This window comes from Megascapheus bottae, chromosome 4 (genome assembly GCF_031878675.1).
Source record: "Megascapheus bottae isolate mThoBot1 chromosome 4, mThoBot2.hap1, whole genome shotgun sequence".
Lineage (NCBI taxonomy): Eukaryota > Metazoa > Chordata > Mammalia > Rodentia > Geomyidae > Megascapheus > Megascapheus bottae.
In genome coordinates this window covers 13,732,360-13,749,653 of record NC_143512.1, presented here as the reverse complement: position 1 = coordinate 13,749,653, position 17,294 = coordinate 13,732,360, and the positions used below count along the sequence as shown (strand labels likewise).

The following is a 17,294-nucleotide window of genomic DNA, read 5'->3' as shown; positions in this document are numbered from 1 at the left end:
GAGGATAGTATTTTGAGGCCAACAGAATCTTTTTGCATTGTTTGGCCATGGAGTGCACCCATGACATTCTGTCTAGAATAGGAAATCTAAAATAGGGAGGATACCAGTCTAGATTGATTTCCATCTCAAATAAAGGGCTAGAGACCTGGCTCAATATTATAGCACCTGTCTAGCAAGAGCAAGACCCTTAGTTCAAATCAGAGTACTGTATTCCCCCCTCAAAAAAAAAAAGAAAGAAAGGAAAAGGTTTGGTACAGTACTCCAAGTTAGGGGTAGGTAGTTTGGGAACATGAATGATTAATCGAATCTTTCCAGCACTCTTAAAGGCTTAGCAACATTTTTTCCATGAACTTTTGAAAAATACCACAAATTAGGCAACATTTCCTTTCCATTTTGTAGCCTTTTCGTCTCCTGTAAATTAGAAGCATAGGCCATTCTTCTAAAACATGATTTCATAAGGATTTTTTTAAATACCTGTTTAATTTCACTGTTGAATTTTGTGAATTTTATCTATGGTGCTTCTGCTTACAGGTGTTTAAAAAGTTGCCTTCAAGCCAGGCACCAGCGGCTTATGCCTGTAACCCTAGCTACTCAAGAAACTGAAAATCTAAGGATCACAGTTCAAAGCCAGCCTGGGCAGAAAAGACCATGAAACTCATCTTCATTAAACTATTCAGAGAAAGGCAGAAGTGGCACTGTCTCAAGTGTTAGAGTGCTAGTCTTTATAACGTATAGATGCTCAGGGCCAACATCCAGGCCCTGAGTTCAAGCCCCAGGACCAGGTTGGGGGAAGTTACTTTGCAATAAGGCAGTAGTCACTTGCTTTACAGGTAGAAACTATATACCTCAAATACAGGATTACAGTCCCAACTAGGGAAATCCCTGTTCCTATTAACCACTATTTTTAAGATAACTAGTTTTGAGATACTAGTTAGTATCTCGCACCTTCTAAATAAATAAGTGTCATATTGCTTGGATATATTCAGTTTTGCTACTTTCAAAAGGTTTTAATTTTGTTAGGACATTAGGAATGTGTATAAACTTGTAATATAAATCAGATCTTAGAAATTAGAATGTCATTTATTATAAAATAACATTTTGAGACTTCAGAGAGGTGTAACTTGTAAATTGGTGCTACATTCTATCTATAATTGTATTAAGTGACCAGCAAATATAAGAGAAATATCCTTAATTTGTGGGAATTCATGACATAAATAGTAGATGTAAAAACTTATAAATTGACATTTGTAAGCAGTGTAATGATAATTCAATTCCTTTTTTTTTAAGTATTTTTTCCAGAGCACTTTCTATGATCTTGGAAGTGTTCTGATAATCAGTTTACCTTTAAACTACTTATTTGTTTTTCAAGCCTGAGGATATTGTAACAACTAGTTAAAATAACTTAGAAGTCACCATTCAGTAATTAATTTCAGAATGGAACTGAGGCAGTTTATTAGTGGGCTCACTACTTACCTATTTACATTTGTTTAAAAGTTAGTTTTATATGTGTATTTAAAGTTTGTTGGAAGAAAATAAATTAACCAATGCCTTTAAATTTAAGATAAGTCATAAAGGAGCAAGTAATGATGCATGTAATAGTTCCCTCAAAATTTGTAAGCAAGCATTTCTTAAATATGCTTGCTTGTTTAAGGGAAATATGGAAACTTTATTGACCAATGGGAACATTTTCTAGGTAAGCCATTCCTGTAAAATCATGTTAGCATGTATGGTAGTATTAATTGTGGAGTATTTTAAACTATATATTTAGTAAATAGTACACTTGAAGCATGTCTAGAGGCTGAATGAAAATAACTATTCTAATTTATACACCTTTAAGGCATTTTCTAGAAGAGAACTACTAAATAGTGGTTGTAATGATACAGAGTGGATATTTGTTTTAGTCTACAGAAGTTAATATATTTGATTGATCTCAAGGTCAGTTAATACTCCTGAGCATCCTTACTCTATATCTTTTTCTTGTCAAATCTATTAAGTATGCTGACCAAGTTAATCCAGTTTTTCCAAGAATGTGCATAGCGTATTTGAGGGCAGGATCAAATTTCAAAGACTTAGAGAAATGGTTTAAAATTAAATCATTGTGATTTAATTAATCAGCCATTAATATTTTTACACCTCATGGTAATATGTAGATAATAACTTTGAATGGTTCAGAAGACAATACTTTAGCTTTTTTGTTGTGGTTAATTCTGCCAATTTACTTTGCTGCAGGAGTGGAGTCAACATATCAATGGAGCAAGTCACAGTCGCCGGTGCCAGCTTCTTCTTGAAATGTAGGAGTTTGAAATACCTTTAAAGCATCCTTATCATGAATCAGAAACAGCTGTTACTGGTTTGGGGGACTTTATTGATTTGTATCCATGGTTTTCTTATTCCATAGAAGGTAGATAATGTCTGGACAGTTTTTTTTAATAACGGGTAACATGTCCAGATCATTATATTGAGTATTGGATACAATAATAATAGTTTTTCTTTCTAGGGCAAATACAAATTAATTTGGATGGAAAGATTTCTTTTTTCTTTTTCTTTTTTTTTTTTTTTTCTTTTCTTTTCTTTTTTTTGCCATTCCGGGGGGCGTATACTCAGGGCCTGAGCACTGTCTTTGGGCTTTCTCAAAGCTCTACCCCTTGAGCCACAGCAGCATTTCTGGCTCCACTTTCCCCCCCCCCCCCCATGTATGTGGTACCAAGGAATTGAACCCAGGTCCTTGTGCATGCTAGGCAAGCACGCTGCCACTAGGCCAAACTCCTGGCCAAGATGGAAAGAACTTTATTAAAAGTTAATAACAATAGAATTCTTTAATAGTAAATACATGTTCTAAAAGAGTAGTCACTAAAAGTTACTAGTTATAGAACAATTTTTTTTTTTTTTTTAATGAATTGCCTCTGGTTCTGAATTTAGGCTGCTACATGAAATTTTTTTTATACATGCCTAACTGTTGGGGATGTCCTTTCTAGTGTCTCGACTTAATTCTGCTATTGATAATATCAGGGGGAAAAAGGGGGAGGGATGGTTTTTAATTTTAAAGTTAATTTTCTGGTCTTTTTAAAGCTACCCAGAATGGAATCCTGACAATGACACAGGACATACAATGTAAGTTACATTTTTTTAAGCTATTGTTTGTAAAGGAGATCAATGTAAGGAATCCAGGTTTAACTTTCTGTATTTCTTAGTTCTTGTCAGTATCTGTTGCCAAATGTTTGTTAGGTTATGATTGTTGTAGTTTAAGAAAATTTTGTACCTGTGTGCTGGTCTATAATCCTAGCTACTCCGGAGGCTGAGATCTATCTTTGTTTGTTTGTTTGTTTGTTTGTTTTGCCAATCCTGGGGCTTGAACTCAGGCTCTGGTCCTGTCCTTGGACTTTCTTAAGGCTAGAGCTCTGCCACTTGAACCATAGCATCACTTTCAGCTTTTTTTCTATGTATGTGGTACTGAGGAAGCAAACCAGGGTTTTCATGCTTGCTAGGCAAGCACTCTACCACTCCTGAACCAAGGAGGCTGAGATTTGAAAATCTCAATTTGAAGCCAGCTCAGCCAGGAAAGTCTGTAAGAGTTTTACTGGAAGTAGCACTGTGGCTCAAAAAGGTAAAGTACTGGCCTTGAGTGTTAACCTCAGGGACAGCACCCAAGCATTGATTTCAAGCTCCGTGACCCCAAGAAAAAATTTTTTATAAAGAAAACTTTATGTAGTGACTTTTATTCGTGCATATTTTTCCCCAATTTGGTATATAAATTCCATCTAAAGATTGAATTTGTCCATAGTTGAACTGTATATCTTCTAGTGGGTCTTTTTTATCATACTTTATGTATTTCTTCATATTACTAGGGGTGATCCATTCATGTTGCAGCAGTCTACAAACCCTGCTCCAGGAATTCTGGGACCTCCACCTCCTTCATTTCATCTTGGGGGACCAGCAGTTGGACCAAGAGGAAATTTGGGTAATTATGGAAACTAAGATTACCATTTTCTAAAATCTTATATCATAAAAAGTTAATGCAGAAGAAAACAATCCTCTTTCCTTTTATCCCCCCCCCCCCCAGACTTGAACTCTGTGCCTGAGTGTTAGCCCTGAGGTCTTCAGATCAAGGCTACTGCCCTACCCCTTGAGCCACAGCACCATTTCCAGTTTTCTGATGGTTAATTGAAGATAAAAGTCTCACGGACTTTAGTGCCCAGGCTGGCTTTGATCCATGATCCTCAGATCTTAGCTTCCTCAGTAACTAGGATTACAAACATGAGCTACCAATCCAGGCTTGAGAAAACAATCTTTGTTTTGTGCTGGTCGTGCGGTTTGAAACTGAGGCCTGGGTCCTATCATTGACCTTTTGTGCTAGTTTTTTTTTTTTTTTTTTTTTTTTTTTTTTTTTTTTGCCAGTCCTGGGCTTGAGCTCAGGGCCTGAGCACTGTCCTTGGACTTTCTCAAGGCTGGAGCTCTACCACTTAAGCCTCAGCACCACTTCCGGCTTTTTTGTATGTATGTGGTACCGAGGAATCGAACCCAGGTCTTCATGCATGCTAGGCAAGCACTTTAACCACTAGGCCAAACTCCGGCCCTTGTGCTTTTATTGTAGTTGTTATTGCTGTTATTGTTGATCTTGGGGCTTGAACTCTGGGCCTGGGCACTATCCCTGAGCTCTTCAGCTCTACCACTTTCAGCCACAATGATATTTCCAGTTTTCTAGTGGTTAATTGGCGATTACAGTCTCATGGACTTTAGTGCCCTGGTTTCCTTTGAACCATGATCCTTAGATCTCAACCTCCTGAGTAGATAGGATTACAGGCTTAATTAGGTCTTGGCGCCTAGCTCTACTTCTAGCTTTTGATGGTTAACTGGCCATAAGAATCTCTTGGAACTTCTACTTGAATGTCAGTCCTCAGGTGGGATTCCTGGTCATTTTTTTGGTTCTTTTGTTTTTAAAGTCAATGCAATGATTGACATCATAACAAAGCTTATTCAAATAAGGACTGGAGAATGGGGCTCAAGTGTAGTGTATTTGCTTGAGGGGCAAGGCCCTCATTTCAAATCCTAGCCGGGGACCAAGATTTTGGCTTAGTGGTAGAGTGCTTGCCTAGCATGCACGAAGACCTGGGTTTGATTCCTTGGTATCACATACATAAGGGAAAAATAGCTGGAAGTGGTACTGTGGCTCAAGTGATAGAGAGCTAGCCTTGAAAAAAAGCCCCAGGACTGGCAAAAAAGTTAAAATACATAAAAAGTAATTAAATAAATAAATATCAAATCTTAGCCCCTCTTCCAAAAAAAAAAAGTGAATATATAACGATCATGTGTTTGTGGTATCTTCATTTTGTTTGAAAGATGTCCATTTCTATATTTTAAAATAGTGCATAAGGGGTCGGGAGTTTGGCCTAGTGGTAGAGTGCTTGCCTAGTATGCACGAAGACCCGGGTTCGATTTCTCCGTACCACATACATAGAAAAAAGCCAGAAGTGGTGCTGAGGCTCAAGTGGTAGAGCTCTAGCCTTGAGAAAGTCCAAGGACAGTGCTCAGGCCCTGAGCTCAAGCCCAGGACTGGCAAAAAAAAAAAAAAAATAGTGCATAAGTGTATTTATTATAATTTATAAATCTGAAAAATGCTCTTTCCTCTGTAAAGGTGCTGGAAATGGAAACCTGCAAGGACCAAGACACATGCAGAAAGGCCGAGTGGTCAGTAATATAACCTATTGCTTTTGTTGTATTAACTGCTTTGTAGAGTATGATTTAAAACTTGGAGATAGTAATTACTATTTGGCTTTAGGCAGAAAAATTTGCTCTGCTCAAAACTACCTGGTTGCGGAGCCCGAAGAATAACCTAGTTGCAGAATGCTCGCCTAGTATGCATGAAGCCCTAGATTCGATTCCTCATTACCACACATTCAGAAAAGGCTGGAATTGGCGCTGTGGTTCAAATGGCAGAGCATTAGACTTGAGCAAACCATGTCCAAGGAGAGTGCATAGGTACTGAGTTCAAGGCCCAGAACTTTTGTTGTTTAAACAAACAAGCAAAACTACTTGGGGCTTGAACGTAAGGCCTGGGCACTGGAGGCTTGCAATCTTTCACTTGAGTCACAGTGCTACTTCCGCCTTTTTCTGTTTACATGGTACTGAGGAATGGATTCCAGGGCCACATGCATGCCAAGCAAGCACTCTCACCTTTAAGGCACATTCCCAGCTGCAAGTTCATTAGAGTGTTTGGAATTGGGGAGAGGGAGGATTTTTTTTTTTTCCCCCACCAATCCTGGGGGTTTGAACCTCAGGGTCTCCTTGAGCTGCTATGTGGTCCAGGCTAGCACTCTATCACTTGAGCCACAGCTCCACTTCTGGCTTTTTCTGAGCAATTTATTGGAGATAAGAATCTCAGGGACTGTTCTGTCTAGGCTGGCCTCAACTGTAATCTTCCTAACTCATCCTCCTAAGTAGGCCTGAGCCACCAGCATCTGGCTCCGTGTTTACTTCTTTGTTTATATTAGTCATGGGACTTGAAATCTGTGCCTGGGTGTTGTCCCTGAGCTCTTCAGCTCAAAGCTACCTCTCTACCCCTTGAGCCACAGTGCTACTCCTGGTTTTCTGGGGGTTAATTGGAGATAAGAGTCTCATGGAGGGTTGGGAGTTTGGCCTAGTGGTTAAAGTGCTTGCCTAGCATGCACAAAGACCCAGGTTTGATTCCTTGGTACCACATACATACAAAAAAGCTGGGAGTGGTGCTGAGGCTCAAGTGGTAGAGCTCTAGCCTTGAGAAAGTCCAAGGACAGTGCTCAGGCCCTGAGCTCAAGCCCAGGACTGGCAAAAAAAAAAAAAAAAGCCATGGACTTTGGTGCTCTGCCTGGCTATGAACCTTGATCCTTAGATCTCAGCTTCCTGAATGGCTAGGATTGCAGGCATTACCCACTGGCATCCCCTCTGGAATACATACGTATTCTCTCTCCCCTCATGTTTATTTATTTATTTTTTTTTATTAAAAGATTTATTAGGGCCCGGAGTTTGGCCTAGTGGTAGGGTGCTTGCCTAGCATGCATGAAGACCCGGGTTCGATTCCTCCGTACCACATACATAGAAAAAAGCCGGAAGTGGTGCTGAGGCTCAAGTGGTAGAGCTCTAGCCTTGAGAAAGTCCAAGGACAGGGTTCATGCCCTGAGCTCAAGCCCAGGACTGGCAAAAAAAAAATATTAACACTGATTTTTTTTTTTTAACACATATTTCAAATGTCAAGTATCTCCCCTCATTGATTTTAAAGACTTATTGACATGGGTATTTTTCCTCCAATGGGTAGGAAACTAGTCGAGTTGTTCACATCATGGATTTTCAACGAGGAAAAAACTTGAGATACCAACTGCTACAGCTTGTGGAACCATTTGGAGTCATTTCAAATCATCTGATTCTCAATAAAATCAATGAGGTATGTGAGTTTGAATTTGTTTTCCCTTTCTTAGAAACAAGATCTTTACACATGACCCAAGGTTTCTTGGAATTCATTAGGTTCTCTGCCTGCCCAGGATCTGCCACGATATCTGCAAAGATGAGAGTTGAAATTAACATTTTACTATACCACTAATAAATTTCCTAAGTAAAATAAATGAATGTGAATTAACAAGAGCTCCATATAATTTAAATTACTGACCTATAATTGGAAAAAACCAATGATATGTATCAATAATATTGATAATAATGGATTATTACTGATTCAAATTTTGTGATCCTTAAGTAAAATTGTCATATATAAAGGCTATAAAAAGAAATTTGGAAAGTCATTTCACAGCTATAACAGTGATGCCAAATAATTTTTTTTCAGTCTTAGTCTACTAAGTATACATAGTGTATACAGTTTTTTGTTTTTGTTTTTTTCTGTCAGTTGTGGGTTTTAAACTCTGGGACTGGGCCCTGTCCCTGAGCTCTCCAGCTCAAGGCTAATGCCCTGTCATATCCAGTTTTCTGGTAGTTAATTGGAGATGAGTGTCATGGATTTTACGTGCCCAGGCTGGCTTTGTACCTCAATCCTTGTATCTCAGCCTCCTGAGTAGCTAAGATTACAGGCATGAACCACTTGCGCCTGGCAGAGATGACCTTTTTATAGAGTAACAATTTAGGGGCTGGGAGTTTGGCCTAGTGGTAGAGTGCTTGCCTAGCATGCACAAAGACCCAGGTTCAAATTCCTTAGTACCACATACATAGAAAAAAGCCAGAAATGGTGCTGAGTCTCAAGTGGTAGAGCTCTAGCCTTGAGAAAGTCCAAGGACAGTGCTTCAGACCCTGAGCTCAAGCCCAGAACTTGCAATAATAATAATAACAACAACAGCAGCAATTTAGAAATACTTGTCTTAATTTGTCTCTGAATTCCTGAAAACATTTTATTACAATAGATGTACATAGGGGTTGTAATTCCATAACTCAGATTATGAATGCAGTACTTCTTGGTCAGAGCCCTTTACACCATTTCCCCTTCCATCCCTACCTTCTAGTGACTTATATAATGACCTTATAATGATTGCAGTTGCTCTCCATTCCTTCCTCCATTGTTGTTCCCCCCTTCTTTGCCCATCCCTAAAGCATGTTTAATATTTATATATAATGTAATATTTATATATAATGTCTAGACATGTTGGAGGCAGTGCTATTTTTTTTGTTTCAGGCATTTATTGAGATGGCAACCACAGAAGATGCTCAGGCTGCAGTGGATTATTACACAACCACCCCAGCATTAGTATTTGGGAAGCCAGTGAGAGTTCATTTATCCCAGAAGTATAAACGAATAAAGGTAATATCCTTTAGGGTGTTTATCCTCCACGTTTTATATAAATCAGTTTAATACATCATTTGTTATTTTTTAACTTTTTCTATTTAAAAATTGATCAAAATTTGGGCTTTTTTTATTGATTAAAAATCAAAACATGCCTGCCAACATTTGATTAACCTTTCTTTTCTTTACCTCCCCTGTTTATTAAAGAAACCTGAAGGAAAACCAGATCAGAAATTTGATCAAAAGCAAGAGCTTGGACGTGTGATACATCTCAGCAATTTACCCCATTCTGGATATTCTGACAGTGCTGTTCTCAAGCTTGCAGAACCTTATGGGAAAATAAAGAATTATATATTGATGAGGATGAAAAGCCAGGTGAGGTCTTGAAAAAGATAAGCTTCTCAAAGAGATTTTACTTCAGTTGTCTAATAGTGCTCAATGGCATGTTGCATACTAACATACAATAGCTTTACATTCAATATGTATCAATATTAGTCATAGAATCATTTACATAATTCTATTGAATTAACTTAAATTAAGCCTCTTCTATGTTTATGTTTCCAGCTGAATCATTAGTTCTCTAGGGATTTTTCAGCTTTCTGTTTACTTTCATGTGTCTAGTTAAAGTATGAAATTTCAGAATTAGAATTTTTTAGGTCCTGATACTTCATCTCTCACCTTATTTTATCAAGGTGTTCTTTAGCAAGTATGCTTTTATTTATGTATTATCACATTGATACTATTTAAGAACTCTTTGCAAAGCATAAATATTATCCAATTTGATGCCTGAATTTTTATGACATACTTAGTTTTTGGCGTTGGTGTATTGCCAGTCCTGGGGCTTGTACTCAGGGCTTGAGCACTGTCCTTGGCTTTCTCAAGGCCAGATCTCTTCCACTTGAGCCTCAGCACCACTTCTGGCTTTTTTTTTTTTTTTTTGCCAGTCCTGGTTTTGAGCTCAGGGCCTGAGCACTGTCCTTGGACTTTCTCAAGGCTAGAGCTCTACCATTTGAGCTGCTGTATCACTTTGGCTTTTTTTTAATGTATGTGGTACAGAGGAATCGAACCTGGTTCTCTATGCATTCTAGGCAAGCACTCTTACCACTAGCCCAACTCCCTTACCACTAGGACAAACTCCTGGTCCTATACTTGTATTTTTTTTTTAAGCCCAGATTACTTAGGATTTATTGCTTAATGGTGGAAAGCCCTTGATTCAATTACATGCTCTCTTCCTCCCTCCTCCTTCCCTGTTTCACCCCCCAACATTGGTGAAATGAATATCTTCATCTTTTCTTTTAAGTATACTTTGCATTCTAAATCTACATATTTCCAGACTCCTGTATCTTTCTTACAGTATTTTTTATATCTTTTAAATTTACTACTTATTGCATAAAGGTTGAAAAAGTTGATGGTATTTGGTATTTAGCTGTTATAGGTAGCATTGTATGACTGACAAGCTCTTACCTTTAGTTACTTAACATTCACTAGAGTTCCTATGGATAGAGTAAAAACTAAAAAGTTCTGTGGAAAATAATGGGTTTTGTTTTGCTTTGTTTTTAGGCTTTTATTGAGATGGAGACCAGAGAAGATGCCATGGCAATGGTTGACCATTGTCTAAAGAAAGCACTTTGGTTTCAGGGGAGATGTGTTAAGGTTGACCTTTCTGAGAAATATAAAAAACTGGTGCTGAGGGTATGTAGTACTTGGTTTGTAACCTTTTTTTTTTTTTTTGCCAGTCCTGGGCTTGGGTTCAGGGCTTGAGCACTGTCCTTGAACTTTCTCAAGGCTAGCACCCCACCACTTGAGCCTCAGCACCACTTCTGGCTTTTTGCTATGTATGTGGGATACTGAGGAATTGAACCCGGATCTTCGTGCATGCTAGGCAAGCACTAGGCCAAACTCCCGGCCCTGTAACCATTTTTTAAAGTAAAATTCTTTGTGGGTCTTAGTGGTCTATAATTCTAGAACCTAGGAAGCACTGGGAGCTGAGGATTGTGGTTGGAAGCCAATCCATGAGTTTCTTCAGTTAACCATCCAGAAAAAAGACAAATGGAGTTATGACTCACCTGGGAGAGCAGAGCACTAGCTTTGAGTAAAGCTTGCTCAGGGACCATGCCAAAGCCGCCCTGAGTTCAAGCCCCAAGGTTATCACTGAAATAAAAAAAGCACCAAAAAAGCACCCATGCCCACCCTCACTACCCCCTCTTAGAAAAAAAAATCTCGAACATCAGTCTTTTTTTCTTCAGATTTTCATTATTTTGTTTTTAGGATCATGTTTAAAGAACCTTAGCATGTTATATATATGACATACATATGCAGTTTTGTCTTTTTGTGGGAGGTTTTTGTTTGTTTGCCAGTTCTGTGCTTGGGGAATCAGGGCCAGAGCACTGTCCTGTGAGCATTCCTCAAGGCTAAATATAAAACAGTTTGTCTTTGGTATGATTACAGAGATTGAATGGAAAGAATTGGTTATATAAGAGATTTTTGGGCCAAGAGTTTGGCCTGGTGGTAGAGTGCTTGCCTAGCATGCACACAGACCTAGTTTTGATTCCTCAGTACCACATACACATCAAAAGCAGAAATAGTGCTGTGGCTCAGGTGGTAGAGCTCTAGCCTTGAGAAAGCTAAAGGACAGTGCTCCCGCCCTAAGTTTAAGCCCCAAGACTGGCAAAAATAAAAAATAATTTTTTTAAGATTTTCACAAAATACTGGTGTACAGTCATATATATTCAAATGAGTACTTTTTGAATACTAACTTTTGTAAAAAACTTCTTGTCTTTTAGATTCCCAACAGAGGCATTGACTTGCTGAAAAAGGATAAATCTCGGTAATTTCATTTTGCATGTGTTGTACATTTGTGTGTTACAATTTTATTTTCCATCCCAGGAAAAAAAATTATTTCTTTGTATATTTTTTTGATTTCAGAAAAAGATCTTATTCTCCAGATGGGAAAGAATCTCCAAGTGATAAGAAATCCAAAACTGATGGTTCTCAGAAGGCTGAAAGTACAACTGAAGGTAAAGACCAAGAAGAAAAGTCAGGAGAAGATGGTGAGAAAGATACAAAGGATGACCAGACAGAACAGGAACCTAATATGCTTCTTGAATCTGAAGATGAGCTACTTGTAGATGAAGAAGAAGCAGTAGCTCTTCTAGAAAGTGGCAGTTCGGTGGGAGATGAGACTGATCTTGCTAATTTAGGTGATGTGTCTTCTGATGGGAAAAAGGAATCTTCAGATAAAGCTGTGAAAAAAGATTTGAGTGCTTCAGCAGCAAAGAAAAAACTGAAAAAGGTAACTTTTTAAAGAATTTTAAAAGCTGTAAAAACTTACTTTTAATGGAACAACTTTCCAAATTATTTTCTTACCATGCAGGTTATGTAAAGAGATTTATACAAGGGGGAAAAAAAATCAAGATTTAGAATGTCGGGGCCAGAAGTGTGGCCTAATAGAGTGTTTTCCTAGCATGCACTTAGCCTTAGATTCAATTCCTTAGTACTACATACATAGAAAAAGCCAGAAGTGGTACTATGCCTCAAGGGTAGAATACTAGCCTGGAGAAAGCTTAAGGGCAGTGCCTACACCCTGTGTTCAAACCCTAAGACTGGCCCAAAAAACGGAGGGGGCAGGGGAGGACTTAGAATATACAAATTTAAATCCAAACTTTCTAGTAATACTTTAATAGAGTATTAGTTCATTAAAGAATAAATAAAATTTCTAAAGAAAACCTATTCATCCTGAAAGAGTTCAAACTCTTTCTAAATATGTAATGTAATATGTATGTAAAATATATGCTTGTGTATTCCAATGGTACTATATGAGCCTCTTATTCTCTTTAAAAATTTATTTTAGTAAAGGGGGTTGAACTAGAGAGAAACATGTCCTGCTTCCCATTTAGAAAAATCAAGGATTTTGAGGATTCCAGAACACTTCCTGTAAAGCTTGTTTTCAAAGCAATGGGATGAGCTAACATGATAATCCCTGAGGCAGAAGTAGGAGAATCAAGAGTTCAGGCCAGCCCAACAAATAGGGAGACCCTGATTCAAACAGAACAGGTGAGATAAGGGTTTCAGTAGATTAACTGATCCAAAAAGCTTAAAACATTTTGCTACTTCCTTAAAAATCACTTGGAATTTAAAATTTTTTTCCTGCTTGAAAAATGCAACCTTAGCTGCTTTTCAAAACAGCTCATTAGAAAATAAGTTAAGGATTGGGAGTGTGGCTTAGTGGTGGAGTGCTTGCCTAGCATGCATGATAATAATGTTCTGGATTCAATTCCTCAGTACTACATAAACAAGAAGAGTTCTGAAGTGGCACTGTGGCCCCTTGATAACCTCGAGCACAGGGATGCTCAGGGACAGAACACAGACTCTGACTGAGTTCAAGGGCCAGGAAGGTGGGGGTAGAGGGAGAGGAAGTTAAAGTTACAAATGTAAAATTGTACACCTGTTAAGTAACAGCAAAACAAAAACTTCTTATGCTAAATAAATAAGAGCTGTCATATAAGAGCACTAAATAAGGGGCCGGGAGTTTGGCCTAGTGGTAAAGTGCTTGCCTAGCATGCACAAAGACCTGGGTTCGATTCCTCGGTACCACATACATAGAAAAAAAAAAAGCCAGAAGTGGTGCTGAGGCTCAAGTGGTAGAGCTCTAGCCTTGAGAAAGTCCAAGGACAGTGCTCAGGCCCTGAGCTCAAGCCCAGGACTGGCAAAAAAAAAAAAAAAAGCACTAAAGAGCCATCTAAATAAGAGCACTATTACATAGTCTGAAAAGTTATAGAAAGTATTGATTGTAAATAGTCTTACAAAAATTGTTTTCATTCTGCATATTTGACAAGCCTTCCTTTAGTGAAGTTTGATTTTCGGTCTATGAATTCGTATTGGAGATTGAACTTCTAACTAAGCTATAACCCCAGCCCCATTATTAAAAAGTTATCAGTAGGGGAAGAAAAGAGGAGAATATTTTGAAAAAAAGAAAGACACTCCAGGCATTGTAATACCTACTTTATAATTCCAGCTCTTAAAGGCTAAGGCAGAAAGATCATGAGTTCAAGCTTAGGCTACATAGTGAGGCCTTACTTTAAAAAGAGAGAGACAAAGACGCTATCCCTTCAAGTTAAACAAATGGAAGGGATGCTGCAAGATAATTGTTGCAGAGTAAATTTGTCTTTCTTAACAGCGTCGTTTCCCAGGGAATGTGGAAGGTTTTGTCACTCTAGATGAGGTTGGTGATGAGGAAGATTCGGAACTTCACAAACTTCGTAAATCAGGCATGACATTTAAATCTGGTGACAAAAATGATGATGGTTTGGTTGAAATTAAGGTGGACAAGATCGAAGAACTTGATCAAGAAAATGAAGCAGCACTGGAAAATGGAATTAAAAATGAAGAAAATATGGAACAAAGTGCTGAGTCTGCTGAGAATACTGATGATCCCAACAAAGATACAAGTGAAAATGCAGATGGCCAAAGTGATGAAAACAAGGAGGACTATACAATCCCAGATGAGTATAGAATTGGACCGTATCAGCCCAATGTTCCTGTTGGTAAGCTTTAAGATTTTTGTCCTTTCACCTTTTAAAAATTAGTCTTATTAAATATGAGTGGATTAAGTTAGTTTTCTACTTTCCCTGTGGGAAACAATTTGTAAGTCATAACAAGTTGGTTTCTCTTCTTATGCCCATCTTCTGATTTTGTATTACTTTGTTATCATTTCACAATGATGTTCTCCTCATAAAGGTTTCTGAGTATTACCATACCTTTTTGTTTTGTGTTTCTGTGTTGGAGTTCTGTCTTTCATTTTAAGGTACAGTTAGGTAAGCTCTTCAATACTGAAGTACAAAGAAAGCTAGTGTATCATAGTTTGGTTTTGTTTTTAGTTTAGGTTGCATTGGACTTACTACAATATGTTGTCTGATTCAAATTTTAACAGGATGAAAAGATTTGAGACTACTAAATACAATTTTCAGTTTACTTAATTTGTAAGAATGTATGTTTGTATTTCTAGGTATAGACTATGTGATACCTAAAACAGGGTTTTACTGTAAGCTGTGTTCACTCTTTTATACAAATGAAGAAGTTGCAAAGAATACTCATTGCAGCAGCCTTCCTCATTATCAGAAATTAAAGGTAAGGCTGAACCTAAAACAGGAGAGTGCCTTCATGAAAGCTAACATCACTTAAGATACAGAAATAAATGAGATCTATCTATATATGATGTGTGTAAGTCTGTGTACCTGACATAATGCTTTCTCCTGAGGAAATTTTTATTTTTCATTAGTGGCTTAATTTGTACAAGTCAATTAACTCTGGAAACATCTGTTGAACTTTAGTAATTTTTTTTGTTGGTTTGTTTGTTTTGTTTTTGGTCCTAGGGCTTGAACTTAGGGCCTAGGCAATGTCTCTACACTATTTTGCTTAAGGCTATTGCTCTCTCTACCATTTTGAGCCGGTGCTACTTCCCGTTTTTGAGTGGTTAGTTAAGAGATAAGAGTCTCACAAGGAATTTTCCAAGCCAGCTCCCAGCTTAAAGTAGTGACTTAGAATTAGGCATGTTTGGCCAATTAGGAGTTTGGCCTAGTGGTTAAAGTGCTTGCCTAGCATGCATGAAGACCCGGGTTCGATTCCTCGGTACCACATACATAGAAAAAAGCCAGAAGTGGTGCTGAGGCTCAAGTGGTAGAGCTCTAGCCTTGAGAAAGTCCAAGGATAGTTTTCAGGCCCTGAGCTCAAGCCCAGGACTGGCAAAAAAAAAAAAAAAAAAAAAGAGGCATGTGTGGCTCACACCTATAATCCTAACTACTCAGGAGGCTGAGATCTGAATGACATAGCCAGACACCAGCCAAGGCAGTTAAGTGTGTGAGACTCCTATCTCCAAATAACCACCAGAAAACCAGAAGTAAACCTGTAGCCTTGAGCAGAAAAGCTCAGGGATAGTGTCCAAGCCTTGAGTTCAAGCCATACAACCTACAAAAAAAATAAATAAATAAAATTACATTCAGGGACTGGAGAATAGTTCATTCACGAGTATTTGGCTATCATGTATGCATTCTGGGTTTGACTGCCCTGTTACTTTCAGATTATGGTATGTAGATGTAAGATATGAATTAATTTTATATTAGATTTGATTTTCGTCCAGTGCAAGTTTTTATGTCAGTACTTTACTTGTACTGCTGGCCTTTAGCTTGTTTTTGTTTTGTTTTGTTAGGTTTTTTTTTTTTTTTTTGGTGCTCTACCTATAGTCCTTTTGCATTGTTAGTTACCTATTTAGAAATACTGCAAAATCTAATCAGAAAACTTCTTTCTAATCCCAACCATTTCAGATAAGCAATAGTGTACCTGTATTACATTTATGTAGTTTTCTTAATTTCTTTTTGGCATATATATCAGAAGTTAGCTAGCTACAGCTGTTTGCTCACTAAAATATGGTACTTTACCACTTAATGCCACTGCCCAGCCAGCCAAATTCTGTTGCATAGTTTGATAAAAAGTAGTCTTGAGGGCTAGGAATTTGGCTTTGTGGTAGAATGCTTGCCTAGCATGCATGAACACCCATAAATAAAAAAAGCTAGAAGTGATACTGTGGCTCAAGTGATAGAGCTCTGGCCTTGAGAAAGCTCGAGGACAGTGTTGAGGCCCTGAGTTCAAACTCCAGAACTGGCCCCCCCCCCAAAAAAAAAAGGTAGTCTTGAATTCAGAATATAATTTCAGTATTGCTTGTATAACTTCAGTCTTTTTAAATACTAATTCTTCTCTTCTCCCTTCCAAATCGTGAGGCTTGAACTCAGGGCCTGAGCTATGTCCCTGAACTTCATTCTGAACTTCAAGACTGTCATTCTACCACAGTACTACTTCTGGCTTTTTCTGAGTAGTTTATTGGAGTCTCAGGGACTTTTCTTACCTGGGCTGGCTTCGAACCACAGTCCTCACATATCAGCCTCCTGGGTAGCTAGGATTACAAGTGTGAGCCACAATGACCAGCTAAAATATTAAACTTTTTACTACCTATATGTCTCTTAGCATTAATAGTGGGAGGAAGATGATGGTGATTTTCAACAGTAAAGGCAATTTTAGTTTATTAAAGGGAGGATTGAATCCAGGGCCTCTCTCATGTTGACCATAAACTCTTCTTACTGTTCAGCTACACCTTGTTTCCTAATACCAATATTTTATTGGCTTTATTGTTAAGCTATTTTAAATCAGAAACTTTATGAACAAAGCTATATCTTTTTTTCTTTTTCTTCTTCTTTTTTTTTGCCAGTCCTTGGGCTTCAGCTCAGGTCTTAGACACTATACTTGGGTATTCTGAAGGGTAGTGCTCTTCCAGTTGAACCTCACAGTACCACTTCCAGCCTTTTCTGTATATGTGGTACCAAGAAATGGAATCCAGGCTTCCTACATGCTAGGCAAGCACTGTACCACTAGGCCACACTCCCAGCCCACAAAGCTATATCTAAACAAGTTTATATTTAAAACTACTTCATTGCTAGTAGTCAAGACTACTAGGCAGTATGTTTTGCTGATAAAAGAATTGATGTTTTTTCTG

The 17,294-nt window shown here is 38.0% G+C and overlaps 1 protein-coding gene across 3 annotated transcripts in view; it reads left to right on the top strand.

The window, feature by feature from the left end:
- Window positions 1-17,294, top strand: part of Matr3 (matrin 3) — a 36,844-nt gene that overhangs the window by 17,179 nt on the left and 2,371 nt on the right. The window contains exons 3-14 of one of the 3 annotated variants that reach the window (XM_090331427.1): window positions 2,230-2,291; window positions 3,070-3,111; window positions 3,846-3,958; window positions 5,633-5,685; window positions 7,289-7,414; window positions 8,645-8,770; window positions 8,960-9,127; window positions 10,313-10,444; window positions 11,536-11,579; window positions 11,678-12,044; window positions 13,929-14,295; window positions 14,757-14,878. In XM_090331427.1, coding sequence (XP_090187553.1) covers window positions 2,230-2,291; window positions 3,070-3,111; window positions 3,846-3,958; window positions 5,633-5,685; window positions 7,289-7,414; window positions 8,645-8,770; window positions 8,960-9,127; window positions 10,313-10,444; window positions 11,536-11,579; window positions 11,678-12,044; window positions 13,929-14,295; window positions 14,757-14,878 — 1,722 coding nt within the window. The remainder of the gene's footprint in view (window positions 1-2,229; window positions 2,292-3,069; window positions 3,112-3,845; window positions 3,959-5,632; window positions 5,686-7,288; window positions 7,415-8,644; window positions 8,771-8,959; window positions 9,128-10,312; window positions 10,445-11,535; window positions 11,580-11,677; window positions 12,045-13,928; window positions 14,296-14,756; window positions 14,879-17,294) is intronic. The other 2 variants (XM_090331428.1, XM_090331429.1) reach the window with 2 other exon arrangements.